Raw genomic sequence first — 19024 nt, 5'->3', positions numbered from 1 at the left:
TGTGTTAAACGAGCTATTGCTTCAAGCCCCAACCCCATGCAAACGGCGAAAAAAAAAAGGCCTTTAGATTGTTTTCACTGACCTGGACTGGCTCAAGCTGACACGACGTCCGCTATCTTCAGGAAACTTCGAACGTGGAGCCAGCAGTCGTGGCCAATGTCGGCGAGCTGAGGCCTCCTGGCACCGGGATGACTGAGGCACTGCAGCGCCTCCTTGACGACGCCAGTCATTCTCATAAATTCGTCGATGCTGCTGCTGCGGACGCGAACCAGGGCGCTGCGGATCCTCTTCTTGGCTTCGGCCTTAGTGACGTCAGCACCTTCGATCACCATTTCGAGGAGACGCGGGTGCTCACGCATCAGCTCGATGGCGCGCGCACCCTCGACGCCATTTTGTTCGCCCAGCACGAAGTCTGCTGCGTCCAAGATGGCGGATGCGTTCTTCTTGGTCACTTCCTGCGTGTACAGAGATGAGCCACGGTTGGGAAAGCCAGAGAAATGTAAGCCTGCGAAAGTCAAACGCTCCAAGCATTTCTATAGTGTACGCGAAAGCGGAACTGAAGTGGATAGTGCGTGGAATCGATAAGGAAATTGAAGGTAGCAGTGCACATACTGTAAAAACATGACGTGCCGTCTCGATCACAGCATCGCTTGCTTCACTCCAGAAATAATGTCGTAAGTTGCCGATATGAAGCCTACGCAACGGGATTATGAGCATTTTGACGTCAAGCGCCATCCAGTGCAATCACAGGATTTCACATAGAGCAAACAAACATTGCAGGCAAACGCCGTTGTGGGTGCAGAAAGATCACCTTCATCATCATCATCGTCATCATCATCATCATCATCAGTATATTTTTACGTCATCTGCAGGATGAAGGCCTCTCCCAGCGATTTCCAATCATCGCTGTGCGAGCTGATTCAAACTGTAGCTTGCAAATTTCCCGATTTCTTCACTCCACCAAAGTACGTAATATATTCGTTCACAAAATTTTGGCACGTGTGCAGTTCACGGAAGCGTCCGACGTGATTGACGAGCGCGCTGCCACATCGTGATGACCGTAGTGCGTAACACATTCCTCCTCGGAAATGCAATGGACCGTGAGACTCGGCATCTGCTGACACTATAGCTTGCTAATCTGATTAAACACTAAGCCGATGCAAGCCCGGTCCACAGCTACGTAATTTTAAGCATTCACCGTTTAGCAAAAAAAATGCTTGGCATGAATCGTGTCCGCATCGAACAGTTACTGCTCTTACATGGTCTGTGTGCGCGTGTATATATATATATATATATATATATATATATATATATATATATATATATATATATATATATATATATATATATATATATATATAGGAAACAGGCAATGAAGCCAAGGAAAGCATTGGTGAATTTATCTGTAGTTGAAATGTGGAAAATAATCAAGAAAATTGGAAATGAGAGCGGACGTAACGGTAACTTGTCGCCGTTGGGAGCTGGACCCACAACGCCAGCATTACGCGTGCGTTGTATTTGCAATTGTGCTACAGCCACGGTCATGAATCTGGCCACTAACTTGGGTATCCATATTTACTAGATATAGGGCCGTAGGAGTGTTAGCAGCACCCTTCCTGCTAAACGTATGTGTAACATCCATTTTTTTTTTTACCCGGTGGCGAGGGTCTCGAATTCGGCAGCCTTGATGTCATTAGGTAGCGTGCGAAGGTTTATTGGCCACATGCCTGCTCACCTAAGATCATGTGTTACGTGACGCTGAACATGCTATTAAATTCGAACTACCTTCACACAGAGATTTTAGCATTCTCAGACTCCCCTTGTCGAAGTAGCCTACGTTTATTAAGTAAACTATTTCTAGAACTTTCTAGAACTTTATATTCGCAGTTTCCTTTGTTCGCGACCATTTGACGTATTATCATTTAAATATGTTTGAGGTACACTTAGTGAATCGTGTTTTTTTAATTTGTTTTGTGTAAAAGAGACGCAGTTCGTATTTCCTTCGTTAACAGAAAGTCTCAGTGCAATATCTAGTCACCCCAGCGTAGCTTTCGAAATGACTTGCCACTTGGAAGTCTCCTTCCATCGTTTCATTAAGTCGGCTTTTGCATCAGCATGTAGAACGCCGGTGAAGGAATTGTTGCGCTATTAAAACGCTTCATGGTTTTGAGGCCCGGTGACTCGTTTCGAAATTCCCGTCTGAGACTTTCAAGTAGAGTTTGGAGCCAACATCTTTCACTACTACTGATGCCAGAAGCGAAATAACGGAGTGCGGCTCCACGAGATATGCGTGCGCCGTTTGACGCTTAGACGTCGCCGTAGAGCATCGACGTTGGCGATGCATATTCAGGTTGTTTTCCACAAATAACTTAAAATTTGAGTGTATCTCCTATCGTGGTTACATGCCCTGTTTGAGGCTTTCATCATCATTTTCAGGTATGGCCTCTTTGTGCCACCGGCGCTATTTTCACGAGCACGACAACGAGGAACGTCGCGAAAAGAACACCGCCATCTTGTCAAGAAGACAATGTTTTCCAATGCCCACGTACTGTAAACCTCGCGCACTGCAGTGCTGCTCCTTCTCGCCGTCTAAATGCATGAGTATTTTGCACTCCTTTGAGAATCAGCCTGGAGTGTGAAGCCTTGAACTAATTACCCAGCATCGATGTTCCGCGATTTCTTAGTGGTTAGCGCGTTCGACTCTGCAATGTACATTGCTCCAGTGGCACGGAGTTCACATTCCAATGTGGTCGGCTGTGGAGATCCGACAGTCAGTCAAGAACTTTATTGAAGTCCTGAGAAGTTTCAAGTCGCTGGAGATCCCACGCGGGGAACTCCTCCGGCCGAAACCGTAGGCGACTCCCAAGTCGGGACGGGAACGTGGTGACGCTCCGCCAGTTCGTGGGCCCTCTGGACGGCCTTGAGTTGGAGTTTGAGGTCCGGACTTTTGATGGCTTCTTCCCATTCGGGCTCACTGGAGAGAGGGCCCTTTGGTAACGTGGTACATTGCCACAGCATGTGCGAGAGCGAGCAATAAAATTCTGGGCAGTCTGGGCAATTGCCGGGACTCCTGAGTTATAGTGACTTAGTAGGTGGAGATCTGTAGTAATTTTTTTTCATCACGCTTAGGCAAATGGTGGAGCTGGAGATTACAAGGTGGCTTGGGACGTCGAAACAAAAAATAATCGTTGTGCCACACCCAGCTTCGAGTATTTCACCGGTCTCGCAGTAACGTTTTCTAGTGGTTCGTTCATGATCGACTCGCATAGCTCGAACAAGCGTCTTTACGTGAACGTAAGGCGCAAAGCAGGTTCAATTTGATGAATACTACAAAAGGCACAGCAATTCAGGAAACCATGGACTAACAGTTATCTTTACAATAGAATTAGAGAACGAGATAAATTATACCATAACTTCATTAGACTGAGAGACATATCTATATTACATGGATACAAAAAAGTTCGCGACAAGTTAAACTCAGATTTGAAGAGAGCTCGTATTCAATATTATCAGGCAAGGTTTGCTAGGGTCTGCCGTAATACCAGGAAAGCTTGGAACTCGGCACGTCTGCTCATAAGAAAAAACAAAGGCTAGCCTTCCTACGACACTAACCATTGACGGCGTTGAGTTCACTGAAGCCGACCTAGCAGAGAAATTCAATAATCATTTCCTAACTGCTGGTGCAGCAGGTCAGACAAATAATACAACAAAGGACTGTGAACAATACATTTCTTCTTCCTGCGCGCAATCTATTTTCTTGGCCCCATGTAGTGAATTAGAAATAGTTACATACTTGAAATCGTTAAATAAAAATACTGCCGCTGGCTATGATGACATTAAGGCTGACCCAATTAAACATGTTGCTGAATTATTATGTGGCCCACTTTAACACATCTGCAATCAAGCTTTCACAATGGGTAACTTTCCTGAAGGCATGAAGATAGGCAGAGTAGTAGTCATTCACAAAGGTGGCTCTTGTAATGACTTGAATAACTATGGGCCTATATCTGTGCTACCTTTATTTTCTAAAGTGGTAGAATATACATTAAAATCACGATTAATGAAGTTTATTGGCGACCCCCAAATGCTTTTCAAACAGCAATTTGGCTTCTGTGAAATGAAATCAACCGAAACGGCGCTCTTAGATATTAAAGAAAAATTAGTTAATAATATTGATAATAAGCAATACCTTCTTGGTTTATTTCTCGACTTTAAAATGCGTTCGATTCTATTAAGCATCCTATTTTGTTTCGCAAACTGCCACACTACGGTGTTCGAGGTTTGGTATTAAATCTGATACGCAGTTATCTATCCAACGGGGTGCAATTTACTAGCCTAATTGGTTACCGTTCCCAATTACAGCCGATAAAATATGGCGTACCGCAAGGCTATATCCTTGGACCATTATTCTTTATTCTTTATATAAATGATCTTGTGAACATACCCTGAACTCCTGACATAGTTCTTAATGCAGACGGCACAAGTATTTTTTTTTACAGGTAAACACTTATTTGAACTTGAATAGACAGCTAATAGATGGTTAACTAATCTATCAAACTGGTTGCATTGTAATCAGCTTCAAATAAATGTACAAAAGACTGAGTATATTATTTTCAAAAGCCGTAATAAGCCTGATGGCTATAGTACCTGTATTAGATTAAAGAATTGTGCTATCGAACGCGTTTCTACATATAAGTTTCTAGGTGTCGTCTTTGAAGAAAACTTGAGCTGGACACCACATGTAAACAAGATACGTGCAAATATGTGCAGGTCAATTTTTATGTTGTATAGTACCAGGACCTTGGTGCCAAAATGGTTAAAACTACAGCTATATTGTGCTCTTTTTCATTCACATATACACTATTGTCAACTAATCTGCGATACAACTACTAAGACAAATTCCTACAAACATCCTACTACAATAATCCTACAAATAATCCTACAAAAAAGAGCTGTGCGTCGCATAGAAAGCCTTCAACGTAGTGACCACACTGCACCATACTTTTTCAAGCTAAACATACTCACAATAGAACATCTATTCCAACTAAGGCTTGCTATGTATACACATAGGGAAATTCTGCATGACCCAAATGCCCTGTCAACATTTTTGTCATCCGACAACTCACAATATCACGTTAGGCATAACAGACTTAGAACACCTATATGTAGAACCAAACTCGGACACTCGCCTACCTAGTACCTCATTTCCTCAATAATAATCCAGAAATCGCTACTATGATTCAGGAATGCAGATCTGCTTATAGTATAAAGAAAAGGTTAGGAATTATCTTATGCTAAGTTCCTAATGGTACTTAACTGTACTTGCGGTCTCGATGACTTTTGTTTTCATTTTAGTCGTTTCTTCTTTTGCATTTTTTCTCCTATTTGCTATATAATGTTTTGTAACACACATACGTATTATTCGCTTGTTCAAATATTTCCATGTTCTCGCGCATCACTGATAATATACTATGTATAAAGTGTAACAATCTTACTTCTTTGTATACTTGATTGCTTGCCGCATACATTTTCTTTTTTTCTTGTTTCTACATTGTTCCACTGTATTTTCATGATGTTCCATCCCCTGAGCAATGTACAGGTAGGGGGGGCCTTTGTCAGGCATTGCATCTGCCTTTAGCCCCTACATCCCAGACAATGTATTGTCTAAATAAAGCATTCATTCTTTCATTCATTCATTCAAGTGCCGGAGGGAATATTTTGCATATGGGAGACTTAACAATGCACTTCATTAGTTTAAAAGGTGCACGCAAAGAAACGCGCATGTGTGTCGCAGTCTATGTGTCAACGACCCAGCGTAGCTTACTGTCCGACTAGCCGGTACCAAGATTATTTCCGTAAGTCTTACGGAGTCTCCCACAGGGAGGTCTTCATCATTCAGCTGATATGTGAATCATGGGTAATAGGTACATTTGTCTGCAACTACTTGTAGCCTCGAACATCTTTGCGACGCCTTTTATGGCACCATTTAGCTTTCTATATAGGTAAGTACTCTGTCTTCAAAGCAATTTTATTAGTCGCTGTGAATATGCGCAGACCATGGACAATGGTGGCGTTTAGGACGCAATATGCTAATAACAATCAAGAGTTCCGCCTAGTAACTTCCACAGAATATTCAAAGTGGACAATCCTCTGCGTGCGTTGTCTTTAGTAGGCTATCACTTTCCTTGTTATGGCGACCAGGCAAAAAAGATGTTAGGACAGAGTCATACCATGATGTCCGCCAGCGCGCCGTCCTTGAGGTCGGATGCTTCGAGGAACGCTTCGGTCTCGTGTACAGGACAGCTGCGCCTCAGGACTTGAAACCACTCGTAAAGGATCCACGCAGAAGTCGCGGCGAATTCGGTGAGGCTGAGGCTCCTGCTAGCGCCTCGCGCGAGCACGTTCAAGTCGTCGTATGACAGCTTCAAACCCTTGAGCTTGACTCTGACTAGCTTAGTGTTAGAAGCGAGAGCTGACACCAGTTCTCCCTCCAATTCCCGAAGCTCAGGGCTTGTCCTAAGGACACGCGTGGGAATCAGCTCTATGTCTACCTCAGTTAGCGCGGTAGATCCCCTTATAGATGCTGTCAAGGCGGAATATTCATTGCGTTCGCAGCTATAGCACACAACCCGTAGCGAAGTTATGTGATGGCAACCAGTGACAACACGTAAAGATGGGATTATCGAGCGCGGGACGTTGGCAATTGGACTCTCCGCATTGATCGTTGCATTGCAGATTTGCGGGCACTGCTGCAGCTGCCTTGTGTTGTCGTGCACGCAGTGTCCCCTGACGACAACGCGGTCATCGAGTCTCCGCTCACGGATAGTTCTGGAGACTCTGTCGAGTCCGTCGATGCAGGGCAAGGTGTTGACGACCACCGTCTTCAGTGCCTTGTTGTTCGCGACCGCACGGAAGAAGGCGTGGCACTCTGCTTCTCCGAAAGTCCGCATGTCGATGCAGAGCCGGCTGAGCGTCGAGTTCTGTTTCTGTAGGGCTTGGCACAAGGACTCCATGTGCTTCGCGGCTTGGTGATCCGCACGCTGGAGATATGGATTCCAGAATGACGCACGACATTCGCACGACGTCGAAGGTAGCCTCAGCCGGCGTAGTGTGGCACTGCGTGTGATGACTTCGGCGAAGAGAGTGACCGTGCTCATGCTGGAAACACATATGGAGAAAAAAATATAGTTGTTGAAAAATTATGCCTCAAGTAAGAAAGTTATTTAGAGCTCCTATACACTGAACTGCAAGAAACAGAAATCGACGTTTGTGAACGTGTACAAACCATTTATGTTTCAAGAAATAAGGACCACATCATATTTCAAAAGATCCACAAGGTGTCGACAACTGTCTCGTCAATGAAACGGTGTCAGTGAAAAAAAAAGGCATTTTGATATCCATCAGGTCATATTGAATTGAGGGGCTTAGGTTCCCGCACAAGATTCAACCAGAACCAAGCTTGGTCTTTTCTCTGGCGGTGCTCATCATTTTCCTTCGCAATTACTAGCATTTATGTGACAACGATACGTAATTATAATCACTTAAAAAGAGCGTTTTCGTATCCTTTTAAGGGCAAGTTCAATTTTGGCTAATGACCATTCACTGCTGTCGTCTAGAGTGACGAATAAAACACGAGCTTGAATACACGACACCTGTAGCAATCTTAACAAATGACAGTAGAAAGTCCAAGAAAATAACTAAACTCGCAGTGACCTAAATCGCGTTCATAAGCACGCAATTTACAATGCTAGTTCGACATCAAGGAAATGTAGGATGTTTCAGCGAACACTTTCAAAAATTTGTAAAAGTTGCCTGTGGCAGATATCGCAATCCTAGTTTATGAGCTGGTCTAAATTGTTAACATAACGTCGTTTCATGCACTGAAGCACACAAGTAACTGGACCGCCAATGCATTTCTTCGCGAAGTTCGGGAATTTATATCTGGAACCTGGTGTCACCTTCAAAACTCCTTCCAAGTGGATGCGCCTTGCGAAGTCCACTGCTAGAATTTGTAAAATCCAATATGGGTCATGCGATAATGAGCTGAAAATTAATTAGTGAATTCTTGTATAATTGGTCGGTTTTGGATTTCAATTTCTTGTGGAAGTTTTGTCGCTACCTTCGAGTTGACCTGCTCAAAAACTAGAATTGCGGTATCTGTCACAGGCACCGTTTAAAAAATTGTGAAAGTGTTCGCTGAAACACCTTGTATAAAACAACATGTGCCCTTTTTTGTTCAAGTCATAAAGAGCGATTTCGTTAAAAAAAAAGTCTTCGTTAGCTTAAACAAACTGTGGGGCAAATATACAATTAATAATTTGTTCGCTGAACTCCCAACAATTGAAAAGCTTGCTACAGCTCATGAAATACAATAGTATAGGCATCGCGTTAAGTTGTGCCCTTTAAATTAGATTTCACACTATGTATGATGCTTCAAATTTTCTTATATGACATGTTGGGCATTACAGGGCGAAGCAGCCAAGGTCCCGTAATACGTGCTGCAAGATGCCGTGTTGGTAGCGTCGCTTCGTAATGCAATTATAAGCAATACTTACAATACTTCGCTCGTCGTCTCGATGTCTGCGTTCAGTTCCTCCAAAGCATTTATCTTGCAGACTGCATCGACGATTTCCCTCAGGGGCAACTCTCTGCAGTAAAAGTGCTCCGATTTCAAAGTCAGTTTGCGCAGCGCGCAGTCTTCTTTGGCGAGGTATCTGGCGAAGAGCGCGTTGGAAGCTTCGTCGCGGTAGCCGAACACGCATTGTGAGACACTGAGTTCGGTGATGCTCTTGTTTTCAGTGAGCTCCCGGATCAGCCAACATGCGTGATTATCGCTCATTTGAACCTCTGACACGTCGAGGGCTGTCAGATGATCCATGCCTAATCCGAGTGACCTTCCAGGCATGGGCACGTCGGCTCCCCATTCCTCCTCGATCTCGCTGACATTGAAGGTGACATTTCCACGCTGTGGGATAGGATTGAGCACTTCGAGCAAGATAGGGTCGTCGAGAGGTGATAATATAAGTGCTCGGCACATGGTAATCCTTTTCAAAAAGCGATTGCGATTTATTGCTGAACGCATCGAAGCGCGACCGATCCAAACGGGACTGAATTTTATCGCTGTGATGCAGCGATGCTCGGCGAGTAGACGCACGGCGAGATCCAGTGCCCTCGCTTGGCGCGAGACGTGCTCAGGTCCGTGTGCATCGTACACGCAAGCGCGTGCCTGGTCACACTCGATTAGGACGGCACCTCTGCTCTTTCCTCGCCCATCTTCCCCAAGCTCTAGGCAAGCACCTAGGAGGACCTTGTTCAAATCACGACGGTGCTTCATTAAGCTGCAGCTGGCGCCATCCTTCTTAGTGCACGGGATGTTCAGCGAGTCCCAGCCGATGCTGACCTGGTGGGGTGCACGTTTGGTGACCACAGCTTGCGAGGATTCAGACATGCTTCACCGGCCGCTTGATTGGCGAAACGCTGTGCTGCCCCCTGAAAGCAGTCCTTCAGTCGTCTATCGTATAACCTGTGCGTAGAAGAAGAGAAAACAAAAAGGTGGGCGAAAGATTTAGCGACTAAACAGTTGCTTCACAATGAAAAAAAAAATCACGAGCGCGTTTACCTCAAGGGACGTTACTTCCGTTCTATAGCATGTTTTGACTACCAAGAGTAAGATTATCGCCAACCATGGGCCATGTATATATAAAAAAAGAAACGCTGCGAGGATGTACCGCTTTCATTTTCTTTCTTTTTTTGTTATTGTTAAGCATGGACTGGGGCCGAAAATTTCACACGGCCTATGAGCCAAAGATTAGCATATTGTTACGCGAACGTAGGATTAAGGAGTGGAGTCTATTTACAATGTATGTTTACAAAGGATAAATCAGCGCTGGCCAGTTCAGCCGACAGCTAGAGAGCCAGAGAGCGTTCGTCGTCTTCGTCAGGGCGCCCGCGTGCACCGTCCATAAGAAACATGCAATATGCATGCATAATTATCCCCGGCGGGAGAAGCACCGTCCCGGTGTGTCCAAATATCGGTGATAAGAGGAGAGTAATATAGTTTGAGGCGTGCGACAAGCACAACGTCAGTGGAATTCGAGGCAGATGAGTACTGGTACTGACTGGGGCGATTTCGTACGTAACTGGAGTCACTTGCAAGCAGCACTCGATATGGGCCTTTGCACCGAGACAGGAGTTTTTCTGACAGGCCAACATGACGAGTCGGCGACCACAGGAGTACCAGAGATCCAGGCGAAATGTGGACGTCTCTGTGTTGGCGATCCTACAAACGCCGTTACTTCTTTGCGAGGTCTGGAGGCGAGCGCGGGCAATTTCGCGTGCTTGGGATGCCCTCGTGATGGCGTCAAGTGCATACTCGGTGGTCTCTGCTGCGGCGGATGGAAGGGATGCGTCCAGTGGCAATGTGGGTTCTCGGCCGAACAGCAGAAAGAACGGGGAATAACCGGCAGTGTCGTGACGCGAATAATTATATGCAAAAGTGACATAGGGTGGGGCAAGATCCCAATCGGTATAGTCGGACGAGACATACTTTGCAAGCATGTCTGTTAGGGTACGATTCAGACGCTCCGTGAGACCATTAGTCTGTGGATGGTAAGACGCAGTCAGCTTGTGCTTGGTTGAGCAGGACTGCAGGATGTCGGCGATGATTTTAGGAAGAAATGTCCGACCACGGTCAGTGAGCAGTTGATGTGGAGCGCCATGCTGTAGAATCACGTCGCGTAAAAGAAAATCGGTGACATCGGTGGCGCAGCTCGTTGGAAGAGCTCTGGTGATGGCGTAGCGCGTGGCGTAATCTGTCTGCCAGACGTGCATATAGGGAAAGGGCCAAGTAATTTCATGCGATCGCGAAAGAACGGCTCCGACGGAATGCCGAGTGGTTGAAGGCGCCCGGCAGGGAGCGTCGATGGTGTTCTTCGGCAGTGGCATTTCTCACACGCCGCAACGTATTTCCGGACGGAGCGGGCAAGCCATGGCAAAAAGAAGCGTCGGTGAATCCCGTCGTATAGGTGCGGGAGACACCAAGGTGACCTGCCATTGGTGAATCGTGAAGTTCTTGGAAAACAGCTGACAGGAGGTGGTTAGGGATGACGAGGAGTAGGGCAGGACCGTCGGGGCGTACACTGTGGCGGTATAATACACCATCCCGTAGAGCAAACAGGTGAAGGGACGAATCAGAAGACGAAGATTCTAAGCTATCAATGATGGCGTGCAAGGTTGCATCACAGCGATGCTCGTCGGCAACGTGTAGCAATTGAGAAACGGAGAAAACGCAAGTGTCGGCATCGGGGTCCGGGTCGGCGGGTTGTTCGTCCCATGGAATGCGTGAGAAACAGTCTGTGTCTTGGTGCAATCGGTCCTACTTGTACACTACTGCATAGGAATATTCCTGCAGCGGCAGAGTCCACCAACCAAGCCGGCCGGTAAGATCCTTGAGTGAGGAAAACCAGCAGAGCGCGTGGTGTTCCGTGATTACAGAGGAGTGCGTGCCATACAAGTACGGGCTGAATTTGCAAACCGCCCTGATGAGAGCCAGACATTCCCGATCTGCAATGGAATAGTTGCGCTCCGCTGCTGTGAGGAGGCTGCTAGCGTAGGCGATAACACTGGGCTGGGCTAAGATGGCACATTGGCAGCTTACACATTGGCACTGGGCTAAGATGGCTCCGATACCGTGACCATTGGCATCGGTACGCACCTCTGTAGGAGGGGACAGGTCAAAGTGGGCCAGCGTAGGTGGCGTGTTGAGAATGTTGGTGAGCTGGGCAAACGCGGCAGTTTGAGTGGGGTCCCACGTAAACGGCACGTCCTTCTTCAGAAGATCAGTAAGCGGTCGGGCAATCACTGCAAAGTCTTTAACGAAGCGTCGGAAGTAGGAGCGTAGTCCTACAAAATTTCGGACGTCTTTGACAGACTGATGTACAGAAAAAGACGTGACAGCACGAATTTTCTCCGGGTCTTGTTGAATACCGGAAGCGTCGACGAGGTGTCCCAGCACTGTAACCTGGCGACGACCGAAGTAATACTTCGATGAATTTAGTTGCAGCCCAGCCTCGCGGAAGACTTGAAGAACAGGTGATGAGCGCTCAAGGTGTGTCTCAAATGTAGGTGAAAATACGAGAACGTCGTCATTGGCTGCACAGGCATGTTGACCATTTGAACCCTTAAAGCAAAGAGTCCATCATGCGTTCGAACGTTGCTGGGGCGTTGCATAGACCGAATGGCATAACTTTGAATTGATATAGGCCATCAGGGGTAACGAACGCGGTGTTCTCTTGGTTCTTTTCATCCACAGAAATTTGCCGATAACCAGACCGAAGATCTATTGATGAAAAGTACTTGGCGCCGTGGAGGCAAGCGAGGGCGTCGTCAATGCCAGGTAAGGGGTATACACGTTTTTCTTGGCAATGCGGTTTAGATGACGACAATCTACGCAGAAACGCCATGTGCCATCTTTCTTTTTAACAAGTACCAAGGGCAACGCACAAAGGCTCGAGGAAGGTTCAAGAATACCTTTGGCATGTGTCTTGTTCACTTCATCTTGAATAACCTTACGCTCTGAAACAGAAACTCGATATGGCCGGTGGTGAATAGGACTGGCATTACCACAATTTATGTGATGCTTAAAAATTGAGGTCTGGCCCAATTGGCAATTGTTGAGGTCGAAGATGTGGCAGGAAACAAAGGTGACACAGCTGCTGCTTGTTCAGGCAATAGGTCCGCAGTAATCATGTGACGAAATGTTGCGTCAGGGTAAATAGCATCCTTTGGACATAAAGAATCTGAGCAGACATCTACTGAAAACGCCATGACGTAGCCATCTCCTACAGCACGCAGCAGCCGCCGTGGTTCTTCAGTGGCTGTGTTGTTAGGCTGCTGAGCACAAGGTCGCGGGATCGAATCCCAGCCACGGCGGCCGCATTTTGATGGGGGCGAAATGCGAAAACACCCGTGTACTTAGATTTAGGTGCACGTTAAAGAACCCCAGGTGGTCGAAATTTCCGGAATCCTCCACTACGGCATGCCTCATAATCAGAAAGTGGTTTTGGCACGTAAAACCCCATAATTTAACTTTTTTATAGCACGCAGCGTTGCAACCGATATGCCTTGGGGTAGAACTTCCTTTGCTAGCCAAAACTGATGACGGGGAGGCATGCCCGGTCATCGGCGACTGTGACGACGGAGTGGGGCACAATGATCTTCCGCATCAAAAGGACATCAGGAACAGGTGTTGCGACGTAATCACCATCGGGCACAAAAAAAGATGATAGCAAATCGAGGAAAGTCAAGGCTTTAGGCGGCAGGCGGTCGCAGGTGGTCGTACTAAAGTTGTTCGGTAGTTCGGGTCGAATGTGCGCCTGTAGAGGAAGTTCGAGGCAAAGGGTACCGGCAGAACAGTCGATCAAAGCGGAATGCGCCGTAAGAAATGGAGTCCGTGGATTTGGTCATGGTGACAATTGGTCACCACTGTAAACAGAACAGGAACGTGGCGGTCGGCAGTACTTATATGGAAAGTACACATTCTAGTGACGTCAACAGTGATAACAGTGCTCAACAGTGCTCGAGTAGTAGGAGGTGTAAGAACCTCCCTTAGTCGACGACGGAGGGTACAACTCATTATGGACACCTGGGCTTCAGTATTATTAACGCCGCGGACGATGTTACGACAGACATATGTGATGAAGAATGTGTGTCACCCCACCAAAGCCAAGGCGAATGCCCTGACGTTTGAAGTACGCCAAGCCCCTCACGACAGTTGAAAAAATTGTGGCAGTTTCGCCCGGAAGGCGAAGCACCGATTGCGATAGCAAATTATTGGATAGCTGTACGGAGTAAGGATAGTACTTTAAGAAACTGTATAAACTATAAACATTCGCTTACTAACGACGTTAACAATTATAGAATATGTAAGCGTGACTGAACGAGGACGTAGAAAGAAGCAGACACCCAGAGACAGCGCTGCCTTTGTGTTTCGGCTGCTTTTTACGTTGTTGTTTAGTCGCGCTTACACATTCTATCATAGATTGAAGCCAACAAGCCCCCCAACCCATTTTAACCAAATAAACAAGCACGGTGTCACGCGCACACATGTAAACATGAACACATCTCACTCGATTGGCGCGGAAACTCGTTGTCAAAACGCTGGAGTGGGGAATCGCGACAGCAGGAAGCGAATTGATCTTCGTGCATTAGTCGCTTCAGCGCAAACGAAACGTCAAAAGCACAGCGCATACCAATCCACCGGCAATACTCACACTCTGCAAACTTCGCACATCGCTTTGAAGATGAGGCACACAAGGGCGCACACTTTCGCCACGTCGCAAATCGCGTTCAAAACAAACGAGCGCCGGCAATGCGTCCCTACGGCGTCCGCCAAAGGCGTCTTTATACGGCGTCCGCGATTCGCGTGGCCAACGCTGTAGTAGACGTCGCGGTTGTCTCCACTCTGTACGGAGCGGCGGGTGAGGAGGACATCGGGGCACCCTAGCAGCCGCCGGAGAACAGCTACCGGTCCCTCGCCTGACACCCGTGCCCCGCGCGCGTCAGGAGAGGGCACGCTTCCGGCTCGCGTTCCTCGCTGGCACACGCGAGGTGTTGGATTTAATCGCGTTCGCCGACTCACCCTCACACGTTTTACCTCGCACATACAGCATACCGTGCACGGCGATGGTTTTATCACCCTTGGACTTGATAGGGAACTTCACGGCGACGGCAGAAATGCGCCTGGAGTGTCCACATAAATGCTATCGCAATGGAACGCCTAGAAGACCGCAACCGCGAAAAGACGTTGGCCTTTGTGCACCCATTCTCGTTTCCTTACCCACAGCGACCTCGACAGCCTCAGGTTGGCGTGGCCTCGCCAGTGCTATCTCCCTTCCACGAGCAACACGCTTCGTCTCCTTCTCCACAGTCAAACCGACGCAGTCAAGAAACGTGTGATTAACCTTACACTTCTGGCGCTCATGGCAGTTCGCGTAACACGACACCATGGCAAGAAATTGCGTCGCCAAAAACCTTTGCAAATGAACAATGCTTTCTTCAACTCTCCTTAGTAAAGGAGTGAGTGAAACAACGACATGCCTCTGCGTGTTCTGTGTCCAGAGAACTCAAATAAAGCATTGCAAAACGTACCATTGTAACAATCAACAAAGACTTAGTCCGCGGCAAAGTCGGCTGTACTAAGCTACATAGGAAATCACGAGAACGACTATCCACAACGTATGTGACTAGAGAGTTTCCCGGTGAATCTGCGAGTGTGGTCGCAAAGGCCGAGGGAAAACACGCTAGAGTGTGCCAGCCTGCAATAAGAGCACAGTGGGCTCCCATAGGCAGGAGCAATGAGACCGTAACTTCGTATATGCCCGATAACTTTACTTGCGAGAGAGTCAGCTTTCTCCTTGTACAAGCCAATGCAATGATCATCCACAAATCACAGGCTGTGCACGAGTAGGATAAGAGGCACCCTCTGCGGCTTGTGTACGTCGCACCATCGCGTGCCACCGCTGTTGAATGCTTCTACCTAACAAATCGAAACAATGACATTACATTTAAGCATCGCTGTGGTACCACGGATCGAGCACAGCGTGACGAGATGGTTCTCCTAAACAAGCGGAAATTATGCACTTGATCACGTGATCGACAGGCTGTAACGAGCCGCAACACACTGAGACGTCTCAATCGTGCCCTTCAATGTTCAGGCTACACGCCCCAGACATTGAACTGGATTGCGCAATGGCGAAAACAGACATCATCGCTTGGCGGAGACTTGCAGTGCCGACCCGCAACCGACTTTCAACGAGTGTGCTACCGGAAGCGACAGCCTGTCGCGTGCGCTGGAGTGGCCACTTACAAAAACCGCCCGTCCGTCCATTTGATCGAGAATGCTGTCCTGACCACCGGATTGCGAAGCCAGCTGTGCAATAGTTGATGGCGTCGCTGACGCTTGCGTTCTGCAACTCAAGTGCGGGGTTGTCGACGTTGCACTGGCCGCTGTTAGCATCGGCATCTCGGCGACGCAAAAAGAAACGCTTCCTTGCACAAAGCTTCGCCCAATATGCACCCGGGGCATTGAACACTGCTTGGGACACCACCAGCGTAAATACGACGCCGCCGGTGTTCATCGCGACTTCACCATTGATTTTAGGAAACGCGAAAACCGCTGGCTGCCAACGTTTATGCAAGAGGTGTTGCCTGTGCGCCTCGGGAGATGCGACTACAACACACCATTACCAATATGTTGCAACAGAACTGTTTGTTGGCCTTGCTGGTGCTTGCTAAAAGACTCGTTTTTTGCCGCAAGGGGTCACAGCCCAAATTAAATCAGTTAACAACATTGACAAATTAACAACATTGCCAACTTATTGAGGCATTTCCTCCTAAAAGGAAGTACAGCAGTTTTCTTGTGTGAAATAATCATGCCTCTGCTTTTGAAAAAAAATGCTTAACTAGCGGTAATCCAGGTTGTAGATTTTGCTGAATGGTTCGGGTACTCGAGTCAGATACCCATACGTACAAGTCGTTTGCATATAGTCAATCATTCAAAGTAACAGACAAGAGATTCCAGCTAGTGCTAGACTCTCAGCTTCTGCAAATTGTGCGACAAGTTTTAGGTATTATCATACGTAGAGGGCTATCATGGGCAATATCACAGTACTAAGGCCCGTAAGCGTAAAGTCTAGGCTCCTCAACTTCGAATGACGGATCGACTTTTACTCGCAACATAGTTAAAAAATAAAGAAAAGAAAGAAAGCACAAAAAAATTTGCAGATCCCACAGTGCGATGTTAGCGAAGGATTCCGCGCTGGATGCTTAGATTGGCGATAATTAGCGATGATATTGTTGTCTAAACGCCAATTTCTTCACCGTTTAGTGTCACACGAAAATTATGAGTTGATACTAAACGTTACCTTGCGGGCACAACTTTTTGTCTGCGTAGTACACAGAGCACACAAGAAGAGGTGTTTGCTTGAGGCGTTGCTGTGCGCCATATTTCATAACCTCTGAGAGGCTTGAGCATAGTCATTGCCTCGCATGGCACATCGCATTGTGGCAGAAGCATTAAACTTAAATTGGATGATGGGGCTGGTACGTGTACAAACCATAACTGGATTATGAAGCACGCCGTAGTGGGGACTGCGGGTTAATTTTGATACCGTGATGTTCGTTAACGTGTCCCACATCTGAGCCCACCGGCGTTTTCTATATCGACCCTGTCGAAATGCGGCTGCCTCGCTTGGGATCAAATCCACGACCTCTAGTAATGCCATAGCCGCAAAGCTACCGCGGCGGCCACAGAAATGGTGATTTCATGGTCGACCGCCTCTGTAGTGTCGCCTGGACCCTGCATTGCGCTTCAATTAATGCGGCTCTGCTTCTGCGCGGCCTGCGTAGTTTCTCCGCTTGAGATGTCTGCAAGGTGTTGATTTTTCAGAAATAGCAGCAACATACTGCAGCGTACCCTGAACCTCAGTTTATGCAGTTCCCCCGAAACCGTCGTCGTATAGTAGTAGGGTTTCGTTGGTGGCTCTTCTCCTCCTTCACCTCCCTTGTATGGGAAGTGCCTCCTCTCCTCCCTCCTCTCTACAGTTCTATCTGCGTCCCCGCTTGTTCGCACCTTAGTAGAAATGGAAGCGCTGCAGCTGCAGTTTCTGCAATGCTTCTGAGGGGAGTCACGGATAATTACAGCTGTCAAGAGGCTAATGTGGCGACGGCCAGGGAGCTCCAGAGTGCATTATGCACATTCGACGCGGTTTGGTGAAAACTAGTGTTGAGCGTGACCTTTCTTCTCCGACTCGCTCCTGGCATGTAGGAACACGCTTTGACCCGCCCTCCCCCCCCCCTCCCCCCCTCTACCGAACTGTACACTGTCAACCGCAACTGAACGCCTGACAGCAGCGGCAGCAGCAGCAGCAACAATGGGGAAGCCGAAGGAAGAGGCCAAGAAAACTTCGATTTAAAACACTGTTGGCAATGCCGCGCGCTCCGATGCTTACGGGGTATGGCTTTCCCGCGTAACTTTAGAGCAAATCTTGCCGACTGTGTTGCAAAAGTCTTTCGCGGCCGCCATCTTGACCCGTGAAAATTCATGCACGAAGGCAGCCGCCCCATCGTCGTTGCAGCGTCGCGAGTAATGGCTTCTGCAGTCGTTTAGCTGCGCGCCAGGAGCAGCTCGTAAGAGCGCCAGAGCAAGCCGAAATATTGGAATCATAAGGCCGTGACAAAGCCAATAGAGATACCACAAAGGGGTCTATGCAGGCGTCTGCAGAAGCTGCGTGCAGGCGCAGGCACTGGGCATTGCAGCTATGATTTCGAACGAGTACTTGGTGTGCCACCGTTGGGCGTGGATTTCCGGACAGCTGCTTTTGCAGCTCCTGGCATAATAACCTGCATTCGTAAAGAACTTGCTCAAACAGCTCACGTGAGGTAAATTAGCGGTATAGACGGTGCTAAACAAATTCCCGTATAGCTTCAGGACAACATTCGTTTGGGCTAGGTGGTGCATACTTGAATTAGGAAGGAAGAGCGCCAACTGAGACAATCACGAGAGGGAAAACTACACAGGACAAACGCCATCACATAAAAAAGGGCTCTGTGTTTTCGACACATGGTTCAGGACAACATTCATTTGGGCTAGATGGTGCATACTTGAATTAGGAAGGAACAGCGTCAACTAAGACGATCACGAGAGGGAGAACGACACAGGACAAGCGCTTGTCCTGTGTCGTTCTCCGTCTCGTGATCGTCTTAGTTGGCGTTGTTCCTTACTTATTCCCGAATAGCTAGGAAGGATATGCCTTCAGTATAAACTGTCAACCGCGAGTGAACGCCTTGATTGCGGCGCTAACTTTCAGCAGTATAGTAACCTAATAGCAGGCGCAAGGTCAGTGATAAAATTCGCAAATCTTTTTTTTTTTATCTATCGTGTCGTCCTTACAAATAGCCGTTTTCTAAAAAAAAAAGTATACCTCCGTGTGATTCTTTTACATATCAAAGTGTGCATGCGGATGCC

General features: G+C 47.4%; 1 protein-coding gene across 1 annotated transcript; it reads right to left on the bottom strand.

The window, feature by feature from the left end:
- Positions 1-92: 92 nt before the first annotated feature.
- On the bottom strand, positions 93-9517 carry LOC142559304 (uncharacterized). The gene is made up of 3 exons (XM_075670921.1): positions 8556-9517; positions 6231-7158; positions 93-455 (listed from the first exon to the last, which is right to left on the bottom strand). Exons 1-3 carry the CDS (start codon positions 9446-9448, stop codon positions 93-95), a joined length of 2184 nt encoding a protein of 727 aa, XP_075527036.1. The 5' UTR covers positions 9449-9517.
- Positions 9518-19024: the final 9507 nt, after the last annotated feature.

The sequence above is a fragment of the Dermacentor variabilis genome, chromosome 10 (assembly GCF_050947875.1).
Source record: "Dermacentor variabilis isolate Ectoservices chromosome 10, ASM5094787v1, whole genome shotgun sequence".
In the NCBI taxonomy this organism is placed as follows: domain Eukaryota; kingdom Metazoa; phylum Arthropoda; class Arachnida; order Ixodida; family Ixodidae; genus Dermacentor; species Dermacentor variabilis.
This window is presented reverse-complemented; position numbering and strand designations above follow the sequence as displayed.

Bases quoted from the DNA above. Each gene is read 5' to 3' on its own strand.
- LOC142559304 (XM_075670921.1), bottom strand. From the start codon at position 9,448: ATGTCTGAATCCTCGCAAGCTGTGGTCACCAAACGTGCACCCCACCAG. The intron at 7,159-8,555 runs GTAAGTATTGCT...ATGTGTTTCCAG, and splicing joins GAGACGACGAGCGAAGTATT to CATGAGCACGGTCACTCTCT. The intron at 456-6,230 runs GTATGACTCTGT...CTGTACACGCAG, and splicing joins GCGCGCTGGCGGACATCATG to GAAGTGACCAAGAAGAACGC.